Consider the following 25950-nt stretch of genomic DNA (forward strand, 5'->3'; position numbering starts at 1 on the left):
TGGATGATTAAAGTCTCCACCAATGATTACAGTATGACTGAGGAACTTATGTATAAGCAAACTGATGAGTTTTCAGTTATATCATGACGAATCTGGTGGCTAACAGAAGGATCCCACTGGCACTTGATGCCACTACTAATACCGCATGTTGGCTAAACAATCTCACATGTAGCTTCAATTTCCATCACAGATCTGAGTTTCTTGTCTACTGCGACAAATACACCGCCTCAATTTCCCATTTCCTATCTGTTCGATACACACTTAAGCTTTCTGTACTTAGTATTTTATAAGCTGCACCAATTTTCAGAAGCTGGGTTTCCTACAGCTATTGTTATCTGGATTGAATGGAGAGCTGTCTAATCTAAAAAAAACCATGTACACCCCACATACAGTCAACTACCTGGCTGGATGCCTCTGTTGTGTAGTGCACACCTGATCCTTTTAGGGGGACACTACAGTTCTCGAACCCATGGCACAAGTCCCTTTCCCAATTTATCCTTAGTTTCATTCACATTTTTTTTTTTTCAATGCAATACGCTAAATCTGATATCACTCACTTCTTAATCACTGCCACCCTTTCATGTCCTAATAACTTTTCTCTCTCTGAATTTAACCCTGCTACCTTCAGAATTTCAAAGAGTGTAGGCTTGTCAGTATTGTTAAAAGCTCTGCCTAAATCTACAAATGCTGCAAACATAGGTTTACCTTTCTTCAACCACCTAAAATAAGTCGTAGAGTCAGTGTTCCTTCATGTGTTCCTATATTTGTTCCAGAACCCAAACTCATCTTTCCCAACATTGGGCTACATCAGTTTTTCTGTAACTAATGTTAGTATTTTGCATTCATGACTGACAGCTCGGTAATATTCACCCCATTAGCACCTGCCTTGTCTGGAATTGGAATTATTACATTTTTATTGATGTTTGAAAGAATGCTACATCTCATATCTTGCACACCAAGTGCAAGAGTTTCGTCATGGCTGCCCCACTTGACCTTAGTAATTCTGAGGGAATGTCACCAACTCCAGAGGCCTTGTTTCAACTTAGATCTTTCAGTGTTCTGTCAAATTCTTCTTGCAATATAATATTCCCCAACTCATTCTCATTTACTTTCATTTTCCTCCGTATTTTACTGTATTAGAGTTCATTTCCTTTGTATAGTCACACTATATATTCCTTCTATCTTGTAAGGTTTTCTTCCTTTATTAGCACTGGCTTGGCAATTGTGCTCTTGATATTAATAAATCTGCTTCCCTTTTCTCCAAAGGTCTCCCTAATTTTCCTATAGGCAGCATACATCTTACTCCTAGTCATATATATTTCTACAGACTTGCATTTGTCCTCCAACCATTTTTGATTAGACATTTTGCTCTTTGTTAATCTCAAGTTCTCGATGTCTGTAGTCCCATTCACCTGCTTCATTTGTTGTGTTTTTTCCCCCCTCCCTCTGTTTGTCAGTCAAATTCAGAATGGCCTGTGTTAATTAAGGATTTTTACTTGGTCTTGTTTTTTTGTCTATTTGATACTCTCTGCCTTCACTGTTTCATCTGTCAAAGCTGGTCCCTCATCTTTTATTGTATTCCTTTCCCTTGTTTAAGTCAAGAGTTGCCTAGTGCTATCTTTCAAACAAACTCTCAATAACCTCATGTCCTGTCAATTTTTCAGGTCTTAGCTCTTTAATTTCCTACCTTTCTGCAATTTCTTCAGTTATAATCCGCAGTGCAGTCTACACCTGCCCCTGGAAATATTTTGTAATGGATCTAACATCCCACATTTCAAACTTACAATGACAGTTCTGTTTTTCCTAATGATAACATCTTCCTGAGTACACCCCTTCTGGAGACCCCAATGGTGGACTATTTTGTCTCTGGAACATATGAGGTTTATCCACAAAGTAAGTTCTGTTTGGTTATATAAAACAAATGTGTACAGATACAGAAAAAATATTTATTGTACAAAAATCTACAACTGTTAAACTACTTTTCTACATAGCATTCGAAATTTTGTAGGCACTTGTCATAGTGTGGCACAAGTTTTTGTATGCTTCTTCGTAGAAGGATGCCACACGTGTATTCAACCATGTGGTAACATGTTCTTTCAGCTCATCATCATTGTTTCATTGTTGAAGTGTTGACCATCAAGGACAGATTTTAGGTGTAAGACGACATGAGTCACTAAGAGCGAGGTCCGGGCTGTATGGAGGATGATCAAATTCGTCCCAGTGGAATTCCCGTAAGAGTTGTTTGGTCACATTCGCCATGTGAGGTCGGGCATTAACGTAGGTGTGTGTGTGTGTGTGTGTGTGTGTGTGTGTGTGTGTGTGTGTGTGTGTGTGGAGGGGTGGGGAACACCTTCTGACAGTAAACCTCGGCACTTTCTCTGTTTCTTAATGGTCTCGCAGTAACCATGTGCATTGATTGTTTGGCCTCGTGGTAAGAAATCAATCAGCAAAATGCCTTTTCTGTCCCAAAAAATGGTGCACATGACTTTTCGAGGTGTCAAGATTTGCTTAGATTTAATCTTTGTTGGGGATGAAGTGTGCCTCCATTCCATTGATTGCCATTTTATTTCAGGGGTGTCATACGATACCCAAGTTTCATCCCCTGTGACTATCCAAGAAAGAAAACCATTGTTTTCTTCATTGTAGCATGTCAAAAACAGAAGTGCACAGTCCAACCGTTGCCTTTCGTGTTGTTCAGTAAGAATTTTGGGTACCAAACGTGAGCAAAGTTTTCGAAATTTCAGTTTTTCTGTAACGATTTCATGACTTAGCGATGTGAGATTTACGGAACTTCCATAAAAAGGGCACTAAGTGTAAACTTATGGTTGCGCGTAATCTTCTCTTCAATTGTGTGAACCAGTTCATCAGTAACCACAGACGGGCGTCCACTTCGTTCTTCATCGCGCACTTGATCACGTCCTTCACTGAACAGTCTGACCCATACTCTAACCATTGAATCACTCATAGCATTTTGTCCGTGCACCTCAAAGATTTGCTGATGAATTTCTTCTGGTTTAACTTTCTTTGCATTTAGAAAATGAATCACAGATCTGATTTCACATGCGGTGGTATTTTCAATTATGACTGACATTATAAAGAAGCACTACAAAGCACACGTTGGCAGCACAGTGATCAGAAAATGGCATACATGTCTTCTCCTCGAGTCAGAGTAAGTGTTGTGCATGCTAAGAACTGCGATCGTAGTGCTGCCACAGATGAAAATAGAAATGGAACTTACTTTGTGGACGACCCTCGTATTAACCAAGAGGATGCCATCATTAAATCACACAGTAAACCTGTATGCCTTTAGGAAAAATAACAGCTCTTGTTTCCTGTTGTTTTCAGCCATTCAGAGTACCAATATATAGGGGAAATGCCAACTAATGTTAAAAGGCTCAATCAGTCAATCATCCAGACTATTGCCCCTACAACTACTGTCTTCAGGAACCACAGGTTTACCTGTCCTCCCTATACATACCCCTCCATTGTGCTTGTACCTACTGTACGGGTGTCTGCTGTCTGTATAGTTGAGGCATGCAAGTCACTTCATATCTCTGAAGTCCACGATTGATAAGGGTTCACCGATTACGCACACTGAGATCTCCAAGGAGGTAGGGTTGAGGAACTTGCCCTATCAGGTTCACCAATGCATTGTATCCGTCTAGTGAGAGGTAAATATGGCAAACAGTGCTATCAACACGCTTTCTAATCTGCAATCTGCACAGTCACTATGCTTGGAGAGGCACCCATTGACTGTAAAAATGTGTGTGAGAGCAAATGTATAGACGCCTCTGGACATCCAATAAGGAGCGTCAGGTTTCTACAACAAGTGCAGTAAGACTACAGCTTAGGATAATAATTACCAAAAAGCAGATTGGGGAAGAATGCAGTAGTTGCAACAGTTCAGGGAGACAGTAGTGGCACATTTTACCACTATATAATCACCCTGGAGGTATGGATGGGGGAACCAAAAGCCCACAGTAGCAAATCATGCTACAGCCTTCACTCACAATCATCTGTGTTTGTACCAGATCCAGGAACACAGGTTCCATGCCACATAGAAAAGGGAGACACTGGACCACTGGGCCTGCCAAAACCACCTTCATCTTGGATTTATTCATCAAGTTGTCTTTTGAAGTTTTGGAGACTTCTAAGTCTGCAAAGGCTTGACCAATTTAAGATCAGGAACAGAATAAGGAGGGGCAGCTCTACAGCTTCAGTTCCTTCAATGGACTGGCAGTGTCAGGCTGCAAATATCTACAGTTCTTTGAGGAGGGTTCCTCAGAGGGGATGCCAGATGAGGACGATGCATTTCCATGAGTGTGAGGGGGCAGGGGTCCCCAACGTTGGTAGGAGAGGAGAAACTGATCATCATAGTAACTGTGTGAAGAAGTTCATACTTCTTTCTAACATCAATGTACTACCAAAGGTCTTATATTCTTGGTCTGTCCATTCCTTCTTGCAAATGGGACACACTGGTAAACAGTGGGTGTGTTGAAAACCTTGTGGCATATTAAAACTGTACAACAGACCGAGACTTGAACTCGGGACCTTTGCCTTTCATGGGAAAGTGCTCAGCTGCAAGAGGTCACCCCCCCCCCCCCCCCCAAGGCTGTAGCTAAGCTGTGTCTCCACAATGTCCTTTCTTCCAGGCGTACTAGTTCTGCAAGTTTTACAGAAGAGCTTCTGTGAAGTTCGGAAAGTAGGAGAGAAGGTATTCGGGGCAGTAAAGCTGTCAGGACGGGCCATGAGTCATGCTTGGGTAGCTCAGTCAGTAGAGCACGTGCCAAGAAAAGGCAAAAGTCTTGGTCCAGCACACAGTTTTAATTTGCCAGGTTTAATATCAATGCACACTCCGCTGCAAAATGAAAATTTCATTCTAGTATGTATGTTGGTCCAGACAGCTAATACAAATTGTAGGATGGATACAAAGTGTTCCATCATGTTAAATATGTTCATAATTGAAACAGGCAGGTTCACTGGGACACTGGGATGACATGTCTGAAATGGTAGCCCTTAAAGTATTGTGGTAGTACATACTACACTCATATGCAAAAGAAACTGGGCTAAGTAAATGGGCAGAATATGGGGCTGCAGTTGGCAGCACCTATATAAAACAACAAGTGTCTGGTGCAGTTAGATTGGTTACTGTTGGTACAATGGCAGGTTATCAAGATCTAAGTGAGTTTGAATGTGGTGTTGTAGTCGACGCATGAGCAATGTGACATCTCCCAAGTAGTGATGAAGTGGGTATTTTCCGGTACGACCATTTCACGACTGTACTGTGAATATCAGGAATCCAGTAAAACATCAAATCTCCAACATCGCTGCAGCCAGAAAAAGATGCTGCAAGAATTGCACCAACGATGACAGAAGAGAATCGTTCAACATGACAGAAATGCAATCCTTCTGCAAATTGCTGCAGATTTCAATGCTGAGCCACGTATAAGTGTCAGCATGTGAAACATTCAATGAAACATCATCAATATGGGCTTTGGGAGCTGAAGGCCTATTCATGTGCCCTTGATGACTGCACGGCACAAAGCTTTACACCTTGCCTGGGCCTGTCAACACTGACATTGGACTGTTGATGACTGGAAACACGGTGCTTGAACAGACGAGTCTCTTTTAAAATTGTATTGAGCTGATTGATGTGTACGGGTATGGAGAGAGCCTCATGAATCCATGGACCCTGCACGTCAGCAGGGGACTGTTCAAGCTGGTGAAGGCTCCATAATGGTGTGGGGCATGTGCAGTTGGAGTGATATGGGACCCCTGATACATCTAGATACAACTCTGACAGGTGACACACGTATGTAAGCATCCTGTGTGATCACCTGCATCCATTCGTGTCCATAGGGCATCCCGAAGGACTTCGGCAATTCCAGCAGGGCAATGCGACACGCCACACATCCAGAGTTGCTACACAGTGGCTCCAGGAACACTCTTCTGAGTGAGTTTAAACACTTCCCTACCCACCAAACTCCCTAGACATGAACATTACTGCGCATATGTGAGATGCCTTGCAGCGTGCTGTTCAGAAGATACAGGGTGTTTCAAAAATGACCGGTATATTTGAAACGGCAATAAAAACTAAACAAGCAGCGATAGAAATACACCGTTTGTTGCAATATGCTTGGGACAACAGTACATTTTCAGGTGGACAAACTATCAAAATTACAGTGTACTTGACCTGTTCTGAGCAAGTATTTCCCTTGAATGTTAGAGTAAATGTTATCTTATACCTCTCTTATGCTTCTGCCACTTCTGGTTATGGCGGACAATTGCACTCCAAACCATTCCAGGTCAGTACATATTTCTTCACCCGATTGTAATATCAGGTCCCAGTGAAAGATTATGCCATGTGATTTGTTTAAACTTCTACTGATAATGGAAGGAACAGGAATGTCACTTACGGAAGTATACATGAAGCTAAGGCTTGAAAATGAATGACGTACGCTGTCTTGCTCAGCGGGGAGCCTCCTAATGTCATTCGCAATACTGTCACCTCTCCAAACTTATCTTCCGTGAGTTCCACAATGAATCAGCATGGTTTTAGAAAGTACCACTTGTGCAAAACTCAACTTGTCCTTTTCTCACATGATATATTGAGAACTACGGATGAAGGGCAAGAGGCACATTTCACTTTTCTATATTTCTGGAAAGCACTGCAGGCTGTTAATGAAAGGAGGAGCATATGGAATAAGTTCAGAGGTATGCGAGTGGCTCGAAGACTTCTTAAATAATAGAACCTAGTATGTTGTCCTCGACAGCGAGTGTTCATCAGAGACAATGGTAACATCAGGAGAGCCACAGGGAAGTGTGCTAGGATCAATATTCCTTTCTAAATACATAAATGACAGTTTGGGCAGCAATCTGTGGTAGTTTGCTGATATGCCGTGGTGTTCGGAAAGGTGTTGAAGTTGAGTGACTGGAGGAAGATACATGACGACTTGGACAAAATTTCCAGTTGGTGTGATGAATGGCAGTTAGTCCTAAATGTGGAAAAATGTAAGTTAATGTGGATGAGTAGGAAGATCAAACCTGTAATGTTCGGGTATAGTATTACTAGTGTCTGCCTGATGTAGTCAAGTCGTTTAAATATGTGTGTTAGCAAAGCGACATGAAGTGGAATAAGCATGTGAGAACTGTGATAGGGAAGATGAATGGTCGACTTTGGTTTATTGGGAGAATTTTTGAAAAGAGTGGTTCACCTGTAAAGGAGGCGGCCTACAGGACGTTGGTGTGACCAATTCATGAGCACTGCTCAAGTGTTTGGGATCTGTACCAGGTCAGATTGCAGGAAGACATCGAAGCAATTCAGAAGTGGGCTGCAGATTTGTTACCAGTATTTTCGAACAACACACGTTACAAAGATGCTTTGGGAACTCAAATGGGAATTCCTGGAGAGAAGGCGATATTCTTTAGAGAAAAACTATTGAGATAATTTAGAGAACCAGCATTTGAAGCTGACTGCCAAACGATTCTACTGTTGCCACCATACATTGCGTTTAAGGACCATGAAGATAAAATACAAGAAATTAGGGCTCATTCGGAGGGGTAAAGACAGTCGTTTTTCCCTTGCTCCATTTTCAAGTGGAACAGGAGGGGAAATGACAAGTAGTAGCACAGGGTGCCCTCCCGCCAAGCACCATACGGTGGCTTACGGAGTATCTGTGTAGATGTACATTTTTGAGGTTTGGTTGTCGTAAAGGTCTCATCCTACATTCTCCATGTTAATGCGGCTGCCCCTCCTCCCACTGCATAGCCAATGGGTAGGACATTTCGGTGTTGTACTAGTGAGCATCACAGTAAGTTCCAACATGAGCAGACTACTGCCTCAAGCAAGTTTGGGTCACCTGATATCACCCAATCTGAATATGAGCTCTCCACAGGCACCGTGCAGCTCTGGCAACAGCCACCTGCCATAGTAAACGTTATTCACAGACCCATGGCATTAATGGGGTAGGTCTCTACTCTTTGGCATACATATCAAGTTTGAAGCTGATACACCAGCAGCAGGATTCTTGCATTATCAAGGATACAACAGTTACAGGTAAATTTGTCCCACAACAGATTAGTAACTACATTAGGTTTTGGGTGTGGCAAGTTGTCTGCTCAGAACCGGCTGTCAGATTGATTGTGCGCAGGTAAATATCTATGAATCACATTGGGCACCATTCCCACCACAGTTCAAATTTTGGAGAATTTTGGTAAACAATGGATGGTAAACCATGGTAGGCCAAACAACCCGAAGGAATTAACGTCAAATTCTATACAGAATTTGCAGCTGAGTTAACCCTTGTCTTAATCATGGTATACTGTAGACCCTACTGAACAAAAAACCGTGTCCAGTGGTTGCAGGAAAGTACATGTCACACTTGTCTACAAGAAGAGCAGTATAAGTGGTCCACAAATATGCTATCCAATATCATTACCATCTATCTGCTGTCAAATCCCAGACCTATTCCAAGTTCAAATGTGATGAGGTGTCTAACAGAATGACCTTCTCCACGGCATCTGACACGGATTCCAAAAACTTTAATCATGCAAAAACCAACTTATGTTTCTTCTCGACAACATCCTGAGAGCCCTGTATAGAGGCAATCAGGTGGTTGTTGCTTTGTTTTACTTCTGTAAAGCATTTGACTCAGTGCCACACCAACGCATATTAATAAAGTACACTTGTATGGAATATCAAACTAAAGTTTGACTGTACTGAGGATATCTGGGCTAGGGGGATGTCAGGTGTTATCTTGGACAGAGGGTTCTTCAGACACACCCCAGAGGTGTTGGTACACTTGCTGTCCACACCGTATATTAATGATCTGGCAGACAATATTTATAGACAACTTACAAGGGGATCACACGGCACTCAGATTTTTGTAGTTTTTTATATTTAATGTACGAAGTTCAGAACTCGAATATCAATTGGCCAAAGCAGTTGAATGGAGCCCTCAAAAATATTTTAGGAAAACTACTTTAAAGTTCTCTGAGCAACTTTACTTCTATAATGGCAGGACAATTTTCTAAGGGCTGCATGGCTCTATCAGCAGTGCTTGAGAGCAGTAGCCATTGGATTGAGTCTCAATTCGGTCATTACTTTTATCCTGTTTATTCATTCATTGCCTTGATTCTCGCAGAAGGAAAAGGCTCTCCATGGCTGCATCTAGCACATTAGGTTGACTGGTACCCTTCTGTTCATAGACATAACCAGTGTCCCTAAAACTTCAGTAGCAAGGAACAATGCCCTGTTTACATGGCAGTTCTTTCCCATAATTCCTTCTGAATAAATGTTACACTGTTGTAACAAATAAACACCTCATTCTATTCTTTTTTTGTAGGTGGTGCACTCTTAATGTCAATTCGGGAGCACAACGCAAACTTGGCGAGTTTACGGTTTTAATCCTGCATCAGTCATATTTGTACATGTAATAAGTTGGGAAATACAGAACTCTGAAAATGAATGGATCATTTAAAGTACCCCAGCATTACAAACAAATCCTCACAGAAAATAACATTCTCAAATCAACACCACTAGTGGAAATTGAGAGAATGGCATCAAGTCTGAGTCATCTGCTGAACACCATAAGGAAGAGCACACAATTCTGTTCCGTATCATCACAAGAGACAAACGTGCTATCACCATTTCTAACCAGAGGGCAAATGTCAAAGGCAACAGTAGAAACATCTCACATCTCCACCACTAAAGAAACCCAAAGCTATTCACGCAAGTTACAGTAAGGTAATGATGATCACCTTCTTTGACTGTAGGTGGCCCCTGCTCGTCGAGGTCCTTGAGCGTGGAACCACAATCAATGTGTAGCGCTACAAAGACGCTCTGCAGAAACTGCAACATGCCTTAAATGTTTTGAATAGGAAATTCCTGTTGCATGATAATGCCCGCCCCTACACTGCCAATCCGACGAAGACTTGGTTGTGAGACACTGCAACATCCTCTATACAACACGAATCGTTCACCATGTTTTTCATACCTTTGGCGATTTGTAGAAATACTTGCATGGATGTGATTTCAGCAGGTCGAGGAAGTGCAAGAGTAGGTGCAGTTGTGGATCTGTCAGTTGCTAATCGTGTTCTGTGGACCAGGAACCAATCATCTCATCTCGCAAAGGGATAAATGTCTAAACCTAGGGTCCAAATGAAAACCACCGAGCATCCACATTGAGCAAGGAAAGAAAGGGAATCCTGGATAGCAATGATCAATGGGTGGCAAGGGAAGCACTGGCCGATAGCGTGCAAACCGCTCAATGAGTCACAACAGATAGCGAAGGATAGTCCTAAGCAGGAGCGGATATGGTCCACTGTGTGCAAGATGGCTGCCAATTCTGCAATAAAAACATTACAGCCATCGGGCAAGGAACGAAGTTCTGTGCGTCGCGCATAGGTGTAAGCAAAAGCAGTGCCGCCAGAAACCATAGAGCCATCAGTATAAATCACTTCTGAACCCTGGGATGAAATGAGGAGAGAGTAAAATTGGTGGCAAAGAGCCATCAGAGGGACAGAACCCTTTGAATCGATTGAGAGATCAAGAGACAGCTGTGGCCAAGAGACGCACCAAGGAGGGGTATGTGCGTGAGCTGAGAAGAGAGGTGGTAAAGGGAATTGCTGGAGTTCAGAAAAGAGCAACTAAATGCGGACAGCCATGGTAAGCCCACATCATGGCCGCCACTACAGCAGGGTGATCTCTGTGTCTGGATAAAGGAGACCATAATTAGGGTGCTTTGGGGTGCAGCGAATGCAGAGTGCATAAGATATCATCAGTTGTTGGCGCAAAAATCACAGTGGTGGAATCCCTGCCTCTGCAAGAAGAATAAGTGATGGGACCATCACATCCTCTTCAGCTGGCGAAGATGAGGGAGACATGTCAACAGGGCATCAAAGACGAGACCCAAGAAGCGATGGGTCTCCACTACCTCGAGGGGCTGGCCCTCGAGGAACAGTTCCGGATGGGAATGGACTGTATGGTGACAGAAGAAATGCAAAACATGTGTCTTGGCCACTGAAAACTGAAAGCCATGGGAGAGAGCCCATGAGTGTGCCTGGCAGATTGCCCCCTGCACACAGCATTCTGCAGCGCCCATCACAGAGGAAGCAAGGTAGATACAAAAATCGTCAGCCTACAAAGAGGGGGCACTGTCGGCCCAACAGCTGTCACCAGACCATTAATGGCTATGAGAAAGAGAGGGATGCTCAGCACGGAACCCTATTTTCTTGCCAATGGGGAGTGCTGTGGGAGCAGCCAACTTGGACCCGAAAAGAGCGACAAGAAAGGAATTTACGGATAAAAATGGGCAGAGTGCCAGGAGGGTCCCATTCATGAAGGGTGGTGAGGATGTGGTGGCGCCAGGTGGTGTCGTAGGCATTACGCATATCAAAGAAGACTGCAAGGAGGTGTTGCCGATGGGCAAAAGCCGACCAGATAGCAGACTCCAGGTGCACCAAGTTATCCACCGCAGAGCAGCCACAGCGAAAACCACTTTGAGTCGATGACAAAAAGTACGGGATTCAAAGATCCAAAACAGCCGCCGACTCACCATGCATTCAAGGAGCTTGCAGAGGGTGTTAGTACAGCTAACTGGACGGTAGCTATCCAACAGAAGAGGCGGATTCCCTGGTTTCAACACCGGAACAACAATGCTTTCCCACCACTGGGTAGGAAAGACTCCCTCACTCCACAGATGGTTGAAGAGGGTCAATATACGATGGTGGCCAGACACTGATAAGTGTTGGAGCATTTGGTTATGTATCCGATCCAGTCCAGGAGCCATGTCAGGACAAAGGGCTAGGGCGCTGGCAAATTCCCACTCACTGACTGGAGCATTATATGGCTCCAAGCGGCAAAAAACAAAAGACAAAGGTAGTCCTTCTGAGTAGGTAGTCCTTCTGAGTGCTGTTTCAGGAGATCAAACATGGGCGGATACTGTGCTGATGCCGAAGCTTGAGCGAAGTGATGAGTGAAATTTTCTGCTACAAAATCCGGATTGGTAAGGACAACACCATGCAAAGAAATTCCTGCAACCCGGCTAGGAGGACAGTGGCCAAAAATTCGCCTGAGTTTTGCCCAGACTTGTGCAGACGGGGTGCGTGGTCCTATGGCAGCACCACATTGTTCCCAGCAAATTCGTTTCTGAAATTTGATTAGGTAGCAGGCCCGGGCGTGGAGTCGTTTGAAGACCAGAAGAAGAGTAGTAGAAGGGTGCCGCTCGAAGTGTTGAAGAGCATGGCGGCGGTCTTTTATGGCTGGGGAAGGCTGCACCTCAGGGGGTACCGGAGGGGATTTGCCCTTGTTCTTGCATTTCGGCTTCTTCTCTTGGGAAGGAAGTGAAGGGCGCACTTCAGCGAGGGTGGGCACGGAATTACACCGGGCAATCTAGGTGCCCACCGGCTGCGGATCGCACTGCCGATGTGGAGCCATAGATCGCCTTTCAGGGGGGTGCCAGGAAAAGGAGTTCCGGGAGGGAGCTCCAGTACTGATGGCCACCAAAGGAGGGGAACACTTCTCCAGCAGGAGGGGGGGCATGGGGGGGGGGGGGGGGGAGCAGCACCCGAAGGAGTGGGTATGGGTACTGACGGGGAGGAGGAGTGGGAGGAGGAGGCTGAAGGCATGGGGCGAATGGGGTGGGGCTGGGAAGAGTAGGGGGTAGGAGGGGGAACTGACATAACAAAAGCAAAAGTAGAAGACATAGACAAGGGATGGAGCCGGTCATACTTTTGATGAGCCTCGGTGTAGGTGAGCCGATCTAAGGTTTTGTACTCTAGAATCCTCCTTTCTTTCACAAACACTGGGCATACAGGCGAGTGTGGAGAATGCTGTCCATGACAATTTACACATAACGGTTAGGGAGCAAAGGCACTCCCCTCATGGAGGGGGCACCCACAGTCACCACAGAGGGGATCAGTGGTGCAACAGTAAGATGCGTCCAAACCGTAAGCATTTAAAGCATCTCATCCATGGTGGAATATAAGGTTTCACATAACACCGATACACCATTACCTTGACCTTCTCTGGGAGGATGAATGGTTGGTCGGTTTAAAGGTGGGAGAAGGGACCAAACTACGAAGTCATCGGTCCCTTGTTCCTAATAAAACAGTGACACAAGTTTGAGATTAAAATGGACGAAACATAAAACACAAAACGGAAAGAAAGGAAAAGCCACAAGAATGAAGGGAAGGCAAGAAACACTAAAATGAACAAAAGAGGACAAGAAAACAGAGATGCTAGTAACAGAAGAGAGTAAAACATGAAAGCAGATAACAGTGGCTGGCCAACCAATAAAAAGGGAAATCCAGCCACTCCGCAACACATTAAAACCTCCACCCCAAAAGTACTAGAATGGAAGAGACAGAGGGACAAAGGACATGTGCTAAACTTACACAGAAGTATAAAACCCACTCTCACGGATAAAAGGTAAAACTAAAGCTGCTGTGGAGGCATTGTCGCCCCACACCGAAGGCATGGTGCTGGGAAAGTTAAAAGTCTGCCGCAGAGCAGCTAAAAGTGGGCAGTCCAGCAAGAAGTGGACGACTGTCATTTGGGAGCCACAGCGACACAGGTGGGTCCCCGCGAGGGAGTAGGTATCCATGCGTTAGCCACGTATGGCCAATGTGGAGCTGGCAGAGTGCAACCGATTCCCTGCGAGATGCCCGCATGGAAGACTTCCACACATTCATAGTCTCCTTAATGATATGCAGTTTGTTGTGTGTCCTGTTCTGCCATTCCGTCACCCAAAGCTGGAAAACCCTGCGGTGTAAGACAGAATGCAGGTCAGCTTCGGAGATGATTATCTCCGACAGCGGTTTCCATGTCGCCTGTTTGGCCAGCCTGTCGACAAGTTCGTTGCCGGGAATTCCAACGTGTCCTGGGGACCACACAAACACCACGAAGCGGCAGGACTGTTCCAGGGCATAGATAGACTCCTGAATGGACGCTACCAGAGGGTGGCGAGGGTAGCACTGGTCGATAGGTTGTAGGCTGCTCAATGAGTCAGTACACAGGAGAAATGACTCGCCAGGGCATGAGCGGATGTACTCAGGAGCACGAGATACGGCCGCCAGCTCTGCAGTGAAAACACTGCAGCCAACTGGCAAGAAGTGCTACTCAAAATGTCCTCCATGAACATATGCAAAGCCTATGTGACCGTCAGCCATTGAGGAGTCTACGTAAACCATTTCAGAGTACTGGAACACGTCAAGAATCAAGAGGAATTGACAGCGGAGAGCAGCGAGGGTAACCGAGTCCTTGGGGCCATGCTAAAGGTCCAGGCGAAGCTGCGGCCGAGGTGTACACCATGGAGGCATACATGAATGTGTGGCCATCAGAGATGGTAAAGGGAAGGACTGCAGTTCGGAGAGAAGGGACCGCACATGAACCGCAATCGTTAGCCCCGACCTGGGCCACCAATGCGGGAGATGGACTGCCACAGGCAGGAAAAGCAGATGGTTATTCGGATGCGCACGTGAACTATGAATGTGTGCTCCATAACTGGTGAGCAGTTGTGCACGTCTGATCTGTAGTGGAGGGACACCAGCCTCCACCAGTACCCTGGTCACCTGACTATCCTAAAAGCTCCTGACACCAATCGAACCCCACAGTGGTGCACACGGTTGAGTAAATGCAATGCTGAAGGTGCCACCGAACCATAAACCATGCCCCCATGGTCAATTCGGGATTGGACAAGGGCTCTGTACAGCTTCAGCAGTGTGCAGCGATCTGCACCCCAATTGCTGTTGCTCAGGCAACGGAGGGCATTGAGGTGCTTCTAGCATTTCTGCTTAAGCTGACAAAGATGAGGGAGCCAAGTCAATCCAGTATTGAAAACCAGTCCTAAGAATTGCTATGTCTCCACTACAGTGAGTGGATCGTCATTAAGATAAAGTAGGGGTTCTGGATGAACAGTACAACGACAACAGAAGTGCATGACACATGACTTTGCAGCTGAGAACTGGTAGCCGTGGGCTACTGGAGCAGCAGTACAAAATGCAGAAGTCGTCTGCATACAGAGAAGGGGAGACAGAGGCCCCAACTGCTGCTGCTAGACTGTTAATGGCCACTGAAAATAGAGACACACTCAATCCATAGCCCTGCAGGACTCCATTCTCCTGGATATGGATGGAACTACGGGAGTCACCAACTAGGACACGGAAAGTATGGAGCAACAGGAAGTTTTGGATAAAAAGTGGGAGACGTCCCTGGAGACCCCACGCACACAATGTGGCAAGGATATGGTGTTGCCAAGTCGTGTCGTATGCTTTACATAAGTCAAAAAAGATGGCAATCAGGTGTTGCTGTCTGGAAAAGGCTGTTCGGATGACAGACTCGATGTGCACAACATTATCAGTGGTAGAGCGACCCTGGCGGAAGCCGCCCTGACATGGAGCCAGCAATCCACGTGACTCCAGGACCCAACCCAACCACTGACATACCATACGTTCCAGCAGCTAAGAAAGAACATCGGTCGATACCTATCCACATGAAGAGGGATTTTACCGGGTTTGAGCACTGCAGTTGAAGATTACGAGAAGATGTCACTTGTAGTCAGATGAGAGGATGTTTTATCATCTGGCTGTGGATGCGATCAGGCCCAGGAGCTGTGTCAGGGCAATCTGCAAGGAGCTCCCACTCTGTAAAGGGGGTGTTATAGGATTCACTGCAGTGTGTAGTGAATTTGAGGGCGTTTTATTCCAGCCGCCATTTGAGTGTGAGAAAGGCTTGGGGGTAATTCTCCGACACAGAGGCTCGAGCAAAGTGCCCAAGAAAGTGCTCGGCAATTGCGTTTGTGTTGGTACATAACACGCCATTTATGGTAACACCGGGGACAGCTGTAGGGGTCTGATACCCGAAAAGACGTTTGATCTTTGCCCAGACTTTGGAAGGTGACGTGTGGCACCCAATGGTGGAGACGTATCTCTCCCAACACTCCTCCTTCCATTGTTTGATAAGGTAGCGAACACGGGCACGGAGTTGCTCCAGGGAAGGGTGCCACTTATGCCACTGTAGATCTCGCCGACACCCCTTAATTGCTTCAGCGACTTCCAGCTACCACCAAGGGTCTGCCTTAAGTCTTGGGCACCCTAAAGAGAGAGGGATCGCATTTTCTGCAGCAGAAACAACTGTGCTAGTCAGTTGCTCAACCATCACATCTGTGTGGGGGAGAGTCAGTGGTGACAGCAGAGGTGAAAGTTCCCCAGTCCGCCTTGTTCAAAGCCCATCTGGGCAGACGTCCGTGTGCACGTCTCTGGGGTAGTGACAGGAAGATGGGGAAGTGGTCACTACCACACAGGTCACTATGTGCTCTCCAGTGGATAGATGGGATAAGTCCTGGGCTGCAAATTGATAAATCAATGGCCGAGTAACTACCATGAGTCACACTGAGATGTGTAGCGGCCCAGTATTTAAGAGGCAAAGGTCGAATTGTGTCAGTAATGCTTCGACATCTCTGCCTCGGCCACTAAGCATGGTACCACCCCACAAGGGGTTATGGGCATTAAAATCTCCCAGAAGTAGGAAAGGTTTAGGGAGTTGATCAACCAGTGCAACTAATACATTCAGGGATACTGCACCATATGGATGAAGATACACATTGCAGACAGTTATTTCCTGTGTTGTCCTTATTCTGACAGCCAAAGCTTCAAGAGGGGTTTTAAGGGGCACATGTTCACTACAGACTGAATCTAGGACATAAATGCTAACTCCACCTGACACACTATTATAGTCGCTATGGTTACTGTAGTATCCCTTATAGCCCCAGAGGGCAGGGATCTGCATTGCCAGGAACCAAGTTTCCTGGAGGGCAATGCAGATAGCAGGTGTAAAGCTTAACAGTTGCTGTAGCTCAGCCAGGCGGTGGAAAAAACCGCCGCAATTCCACTGGAGGATGACGTGATCATGAGACTGGGAAGGCATGGAACATTCAATGAGGTAGTTTACGCCTCATGGTCAAGTGCTACCACAGACTTCTTGCTTGAGCAGGCTATACCCATTGTGTCTGAGGGTCTGACGTGAACTAGGTCCTCAGCGGATGCCAAAATGTCCACCCCATACTCAGTCGCAGAGCTTGTAGGTAGCAGTTGTGTGGGTGCTACCGCAATTTCCTTGGTCTTGGGGGTTTTTGTTTTGGATTTCTCTCGCTGCTCCTTGGGTTTCCCTGGCTGGGAGGACTTCACTGGCTCAGTTTCTGGGACTGAGGATGAACATCAAGCTCTATGACCAGGTGCTTTCGAGCTCTTCAGCCACTGATGGGTGTCGTCTTGCGCACTAGAAGAAATCTGGGAAGGGAGTGACCAAAGGGACCCCTTCCTAGCGAGAGAAGCCGAAGAAGACTTATGCTTCTCTGGCTTAGAAGTGGGGACGGATGTCGCCAATGGTTGGGGGGGGGGGGGGGCGGGGGGGGGGGGGTTGCTTCCGAAGTAGGTGGTGCAGGTCTAGTCTTCTGGCTCTGGGAGGTGACCTGCGTTGGCAGAGCTGATGGTGCCAGAAAAGTCATAGCAGCGGCTTAAGAGGATGTCACACGCACAGGATGCAGGGATTCAAATTTTCTCTTAGCCTCAGTGTAGGTCAGTCTGTCCAGGGTCTTGTACTCCATGATTTTCCTTTCTTTCTGGAGAATCCTGCTGTAAGGCAAGCAAAGCGAATGGTGCTCTCCACAGTTGACACAGATGGGAGATGGGGCACGTGGAGTATTGGGATGTGATGGGCATCCGCAATCTCAGCATGTGATGCTGGAAGTACAGTGGGAAGACATATGGCCAAACTTCCAGCACTTAAAGCACCGCATCGGGGGAGGGATATAGGGCTTTACATCACACCGGTAGACCATCACCTTGACCTTGTCAGGCAATGTATCACCCTCAAAGACCAAAATGAAGGCACAGGTGGCAACCTGATTATCCTTCAGACCCTATTGGACTCGCCAGACGAAATGTACACCTCACCACTCTAAATTGGCGCACAGCTCATCGCCGGACTGCAAAAGAAGGTCCCTATGAAATATGATACCCTGGACCATATTTAAACTCTTATGGGGCATGATGGTTACAGAAACATTTCCCAGCTTGTCACAAGCGAGTAACTCCCATGACTGGGCAGAGGATGCTGTTTTGATCAAAACTGACCCAGACCTCATTTTGGACAAGACCTCCACCTCCCCGAACTTGTCCTCTAAATGCTCAACAAAAAACTGAGGCTTCATCATCACGAAAGATTCCCCATCAGCTCTCGAACATACAAGGTACCGGGGCGAATAAGATCTGCTGTCATCCTTAGCCTGATGTTCCTCCCATGGTGTGGCCACGGAGGGGAACAATTTTGGGGTCGTACTTCTGTGCATTGAATTGAGCTCGTAATCGCTTAGAGACTGCTGCTGTTTCACCACCAGCAAGAGATGATGGACTATGCTTCATTGCGTGTCATCCGCCCTGATGCCACCCACTCTGACCAGGGGCCCTCTCCATGGGCGCCACCCAGTCGCAGCAAAGGACACCTGGCAGGATGACCCTTGCCAGGAGTCCCGATGCCCCAGGGAGATGGGCATCTACCCCCTGGCGCAGGAATCAGCGGAGTTATCCCTGTGTGGTCAGGGGGCTACAACCAACAGGGTACATGGCGGCCCCACCACAACGGACTGGCTACCGTGCTGGCTATCAGGTGCAAAGAAGTCCATGGTCACCATCGAGACATAAACCGAAACTGCACAGTGCATGCGTAAAAATGCACCCAGGTTGGTGTCCTCACCCAAGAGATGGAGAATGGGCAGGACAACAATGCAACGATGAGAAAGTGGGCTTAAGATCTCAATGCCCTATGGACACGACGCACCTTTTAAGGCGCCCTTCCCTAATTGTCTCACTCTTCGGGAAAATTTTGAAGAATGGATGTCAAATCCTACAGGGGACCATCACATAAAGGCCGAAACTTATGAAACTCCTTGTAGTCGCCTCGTACGACAGGCAGGAATACCTCGAGCCTATTCTAACCCCCGGACCCGCAGTCTGTGAGGACATCCCCCTCGAAGGCATTTTTACCACCCTGCTCGCCTAAGAACATCATTCAAGAAATGTACTAGTGACAAACGTTTGTATACCAATGAAAAACGTTTTAAAGAAACTTTCAAAAAAATGGTTCAAATGGCTCTGAGCACTATGGGACTCAACTGCTGTGGTCATCAGTCCCCTAGAACTTAGAACTACTTAAACCTAACTAACCTAAGGACATCACACACATCCATGCCCGAGGCAGGATTCGAACCTGCGACCATACCAGTCGCACGGTTCTGGACTGCGCGCCTAGAACCGCAAGACCACCGTGGCCGGCAAGGAAACTTTCAGTGCTTGAACTTACCACAGCATCTGTTAGGTCTTTTCTGTATCACAGAAGCTGTCTGAAAAAATAAGTGTTCTAAACATTCATCACCAGGTTTAGGAACAGTCGCATCCCAAAGGATGTTAATTGAAAATATTTATTTTAAGTATGTCAAAATAATATAAATGTTAATTTCAGTGATATTTCCACTTTTTGTATATAATTCACTACCTTACTTCAATAACAGTTGATTATATCCTGCAACATCACACATGAATTCGCAACAGTCATAAGATCAGTTGTAGAGTAATGTGAATTATTCCCCCATTTCAAAAATTCGTATCTTTGTTCACAGTCAGACATTAACGTTGAAATTTTTAAAATATGTTGCTATCATATAGGTGTACAAACTGTGAAACAGTCATATTTTTATATTCAGTTCCACCTGAGATAACTAACCCCAAACTTAACAAAAAATGAAAATTTTCAAATTTCAAAAATTCATAAAAAATTAAAGAACATTTGTAAGTGTTCTTGCTCTATAAGAAGCTAGCAGTGTACGATAACTAACTATGGGAAAAAAATATACTCTCATACATCACTCCTTGTTTGTTATTTTTGGGCCTAAAAAGTGGAGTTTTGAAAATTTGGATATCAAACTTGGAGATAATTTTGAATGGTTATTTTTGAATTTAGGGTATTTTGTGTAATAGACAATGTTGTACAGGACACTTTTCTAAAAACAATCATGTCAATTGCAATGTTGTAACATAACCCAGTGCAAAGATATTCAAATTTTTACTAATGTCTGCAGACTGAAAAATCATCGCACACCAGTAAAGATGCAAGATAAATTATTTTAAAAAACTGTTTTGAACTTCTCAAATATAGGGCAATCACACACAAAAAATTAAAATATTTAACAGACAGAAAGAGCACACATTAACAATGTTTCTTTTGTTGTTGTATTAGTTTTTAGAAAGTAAGTTGTACTGACAGACTGATCTATAGCACACCCCGAGGTCTAGGTTAGATTGGAAGGGGACAGTTTGGTTGCAAGTTGACGAAGCCAGTGAATGCAAATATGAGATCCTAGATGTGACATACTGGTATGTCATGTAGCCCATGGTCTATGATAGTTTTAAAGGTGACAAGATTGGTTTTGAATTAGTAATGCAGTATCAAATGCTAAGCTCAAGAAAGCAATGTAAATGCCACCAGGTGGTTTAGAATATACTGCACATTAGAACAGAAAGAAGGCCAGCAATGATGATAACGGCATCCTCCTTTTTTATTGCATTGCAGATCTAGATTTTAAATGACAGCGCAGCTATCATCAGTGCATTATAAGTAGTCATGTAGACTGAATGCGATTATAATGACACATTCTAATCTAACTCAAATATGTACACTCATTGATTAGTTGGATCAGAAACTGTTGTTATAATTATGTTTAGTCTACATGACTGGTTATAATGATGCTGTGACGATAGCTGCAATTTCTGTTGAAATCTAGGAGAGAGAGAGAGAGAGAGAGAGAGAGAGAGAGAGAGAGAGAGAGAGAGAGAGGATGAAGCTCTTCAAGATATGCAACTAACTGCAACGAAGTACAATGTTACTTCAGCAATCTTCTGCTGAGAGTAGCCCAGATAGACTGGACAGTTTGATACAAATCGTCGGCTTCGACCAATGACGTACGAAACATGCGACATACGCTGTAAACAATACGGAGACTATAACCTACAGATCAATCTATCACCACAAACATAAAAAATTATGTACCAGATTCGTCTGCTTCACTAGCTCACAACCAAACTGTCACCTTCTTACACAACAAATAATTTATTGGCATCAGTTTATCAATATGCTTACGATACGTGAATTCCAGAAGTTGTGTCAGAACTCGTTGATCATAGTCCTGGATCCCCATGTCTTTCATTATTGCCAAAATTACTTGTGCATCTTTCGGCATGTGCCTCGGCACTCCCGCCATAATCAACAAACACAAGAATTACCGAATTTCACACAATGAAATACAAACACCAACAAGCTCATACACACTCCAATTATTAACTATTTCATAGAGTCAATTGGCATCGAGTCGACTGTCGAACGGACCGATATATGTCTTTGCGACGATCGAACAGTGATGTCTTTATGTGTTACTTTGCAGTCTGCTCGGTGAAGCGTCTAGCTGCGGCATATGCGGAGGGCTTCGGACTATCGGCGGCACCAATATACGTAGTAAGTCTCCGCGTTCACAGTACCGTATCCCACACTGCGGTACACTTTCTAGCAGACAAATAAAAGCAACAGCTGCTTATAAACCAATTTACACGCTCTGTAACTTCAAGCCACGCCTATTCATTCCGCAATGTACTTCACACTGGTCGTCAACGGTACGTGACATCATGTCATGTCAGTCAATGTTTCTGGGGGAAGAAAGTTTTGAAGGTGCCGAAGTCTGCTAACATCGGGCCTTAACACATTTTTGCCGCACTTACACATCTTACAGTAGTGAATATTATGTTTTTGTATCTTCTTAATCTTCACCATTTTGCTTCGTATTTGTGACAAATTACAAATATTCCAAGACGGCTTGGATATTTTTTTCCATTGAGTGTTCTTCCATTAGCGAGGTTAGATATCTGGAAGCGAAAAATAATGTATGTTTGACAATACCGAAAGAAGACAACTCCATGGTTGTCACATCACTGTGCCACCTTGATGAGCACGCTGATGTTATTTTGTCACCCCTGGCTACCAAAAATGCAACATGGTGAAGATACTGTTTATCCAGTGCCTCGTATGAATGCTGCAACAACACTTGCTGCAGTTTATTTATGATGACCGCCAGAGATGTCTCCAAATATTGATTGATGCAACACTTGTGCTAGATTACAGACCATGAGCACTGTGGATTATAAATTTATGTCCCCAGGTACAGCTAATTTTTATGGACTGACTCGTAACCGTGTTACAACAGTGACAATGCTTTATAATTCATCAAACAATAATGACCAGCCCTACCTCACTAGGGAACCATGCCATGACATGCATCAGCAGGCAGCCGAATGACTCTGAGCATACACGGACGCCATCAAGGATGACGTCACCTGCACGCACTGCGGCAGGGACCCCCGGCCAGCCATAACAAATGCATGGCCAACTAACAACGACTGGCCGTTCACCAACAAGAAGACATGATAGGCCTTTGTTGGTTTCATGACCGTTTTGGCGAGAGAGAATTAACTGTGCAACATTTCATGAATATCCGCATAGTATAAAGATACAGCTCATTGCACCAGTTCAAGTCGCCAAATGCCTTGTCATGTGAGCCAATCTCATTACACACCATTCTCTTGGGGCAGACTCTAAATCGTGGATTACCCTTGCAACCAATATTTCCTCATTGCCACTGGTTCTGAAGTGAGTGTCATACCATGTGAACTGCCACAAACAGGAAAACCTTAACCTCTGTTTCAACTGCAGACTGCCGACGATTTGTACATTGTTGTGCATGGAACTACATATCGAACTTTGGACTTAGATAATTCTCTTGGCAATTTTTCATCACTGACATTGTTCGCCCACTGCTTGAATACTGCTCAGCAGTGTGGGATCCATACCAGATAGGGTTGATAGAAGAGATAGAAAAGATCCAACGGAGAGCAGCGCGCTTCGTTACAGGATCATTTAGTAATCACGAAAGCATTACAGAGATGATAGATAAACTCCAGTGGAAGACTCTGCAGGAGAGACACTCAGTAGCTCAGTACGGGCTTTTGTTGAAGTATCGAGAACATACCTTCACCGAGGAGTCAAGCAGTATATTGCTCCCTCCTACCTATATCTCACGAAGAGACTATGAGGATAAAAAGAGAGATTAGAGCCCACACAGAGGCATACCAACCATCCTTCTTTCCACGAACAATACGAGACTAGAATAGAAGGGAGAACCGATAGAGGTGATCGTCATGTCAGGTGGCTTGCGGATTATGGATGTAAATGTAGATCAACAGTCCAGTACTGTGGCTGCCTGTCTAAGTCGTTCTCATCTCTAACACGATTTGGTAAAGGGAACTCTCCTACACCATTGCAGTGAACATTCTGTGACAGTAATCATCAGCACCCTACTGTGCCACACGCAAACACAACTATAGACTGCAGCTCCCAGACTGTCAATTCCTTTGACAGATACTACGAGACTACTTATCATCAGCGCTAAAATTGCACCAAAAGACTCGGTAATACATCATCAATCAACCCGAAAAGCTTCTCCTACACTAAGAGAACCACACTATATGCCGCATAATTTGCGCGTCTACACACGAACTCACAGCGGCGTGTTTGTACTTGGAACAGCACACTCAGGAGCAGCGTCATCATGCACGAGTCCGCGGACGTCGAGCAGCGACCAGCAGACATCCACACACCATTGGTGCAGCCTGCAACAACTATACCAGCACCACCATGGGTCGGTCCAGGGCTTTCTTCTTCTGGTGCTCATGCACCTGCTGTATGTGCTTACCCTCCTGCATCAGATTTACATTTGCAATTGACAGTGTGATATTACGAACGAAACACTTCATAAAATAAATACCACGCTGGGCTCACCAATCTGACTCAGGGCGCATAGGTTAGCTTCAGGTAAACTTTGTGTGGCTAAGCTGGTTACAGAGGAGCTATAGTAAGATGGTATTGTCTGACAAAATGACACCTATAGACTGTGCAGCGATTACTGGACTCTTAACTCCTGTACAGTGCTGGACATTTATCCTGTCCGTCATAAATATTCAAGACTTCGCACATTATTTGGCATATGGCTCAGTATTCAGTGCGCTAGATTATGAGAATGCGTGTTTTCAGATCTGTATGAGCCCACAGGACGTTCTGAAACAGCTATCATCACCACTTTGAGGCTTTAAGAATTCCTTTATAAGCCTTATGGACGGAAAAATGCAGTGCAACCTTGCCAGAGATTAACAGATAATTCTCTTTTCTCATTTCTCTTCTGCTGCCGCTACTTTGTTGATACTTTATTCTTCTCTGCTTCCCAAAAGTAACATGACGAGCATCTCAGATTAGTTTTTGATGTTCTACACAAACTTTACATCGTCGCTGATGACAATATGTGTTGGATGAGACAGTCTCATGTCCACAGTCATTTGTTTTGCCATGATGGCATACAACATACACCATAATGTACCGAACTCCTTCAGATCCAATCATAGCCACAGACCTTTATGAACTATGCAATTTCTTGGCAAGATAAATTTTTCGAAGACGCCGGCCTAATGGAGCTGCCATCCAACCACCTCTTACAGAAGCAGGCAGGTACATCACAGGCAAAAAAATATTAACTGTACCCTGCAGATGCAAAAAGGACTTGAAAAAATTAAAGACTACCTTTCTTTGACTGTAACGCTAGCACTCCCACTACCCTCTGCCCATCTGACGATCACCTCTGGTGCAAGCGATTTTGCGATTACTGCTGTTCTCTAATAGTCGTTACAAGGCATGCAACAACCACTTGTTTTCCAAAAAGTTGATTGTATAAGTGGTCGGCCTATGACAGGGAGCTGTTGACAGTGTACAAAGCAATTCAGTGCTTTAAAGACGACATGGACGAGTGCAGATCTTTGACAGTCTATATGGATCATCAACCACTAGCATAATATATTCACAACCCAGCAAAAGATTGTTGCCCACAGTTCTTCTGCCATTTGGATTGCATCATGCAATTTACAACGGATTCCATCATCTTTACAGCGCAGGGAATTTCATGGCTGATTTCTTTCATGGGCTAACACTCTCTCAGTAGATACTGATGTTGACCAAGGGGAAACAGCTCAGCTATAGAACCCACAGTTACACAAACACCTACACAACGACACAATGGGATTGCACATCGAATACTGTGATGTCTCATAGAGATTCAGCAACTGCCATTGGGTGTATCTGCTCTCCTGCTCTCATTTTTTGGACAGTATATATTTTCAATTGCTTGTTTATGTAGGTAAATAGTTACTTCCACGATAAAATAATGGACTTAGTCTTCAACTAAATAAATAAGTACTTTGTAAGGTGGGAAAGAGATCGTTACCAGTGCAGTGGGAATCTTATTCTGGCATTCCGAATTCCTTGTAATCTCTTGTTTGTAACAAAATAATACAGGATTATTTGAAGTGATGTACGTATTGCAAATACATTGTAATAGAGAGTATTGACTTGCAGATGCTCATATTACTGTAAAGGTTTTTTTAATTCTGTGTAATGATAATAACTTTTTGCTTTAGTCATTGAGTATAAATATTATAGTGAAATAGAAATATAAAATTTGCGCCTTTAAGGATTTAAAGCTAGTCTTGACCCTAGTTAAAATCTTACATAATACAACAGTGTTTGTATTGGCACAGTCCCTGAGTAATGACTGTTCTGCAAAACCATACAAAGTTAGGTTGCAAAATTAAGTTCCTTACCAGTAAAAGAAACACTATATTAAGAGGCCCTGTAAGCTATCATAACCTTGACTATCTTTAAAAATAGAAACAAAGCAGAATGCAGAGACAAAAGCCTTACTTTCTGTCGTACCTTCAGTGCACTGTAGGTAGCATCAAAGTACTTAACTT

General features: G+C 44.6%; 1 protein-coding gene across 1 annotated transcript in view; it reads right to left on the minus strand.

Moving 5' to 3' along the window:
* LOC126336298 (transcription initiation factor TFIID subunit 9) overlaps window positions 1-21433 on the minus strand; it is a 97018-nt gene extending 75585 nt beyond the window's left edge. Inside the window, exon 1 of the mRNA XM_049999835.1 lies at window positions 21191-21433. Within this exon, the coding sequence (XP_049855792.1) occupies window positions 21191-21311 (121 nt within the window). The 5' untranslated portion in view covers window positions 21312-21433. The remainder of the gene's footprint in view (window positions 1-21190) is intronic.
* Between the last annotated feature and the right edge of the window lie 4517 nt (window positions 21434-25950).

The sequence above is a fragment of the Schistocerca gregaria genome, chromosome 2 (genome assembly GCF_023897955.1).
Source record: "Schistocerca gregaria isolate iqSchGreg1 chromosome 2, iqSchGreg1.2, whole genome shotgun sequence".
NCBI classification, from domain to species: Eukaryota; Metazoa; Arthropoda; class Insecta; order Orthoptera; family Acrididae; genus Schistocerca; species Schistocerca gregaria.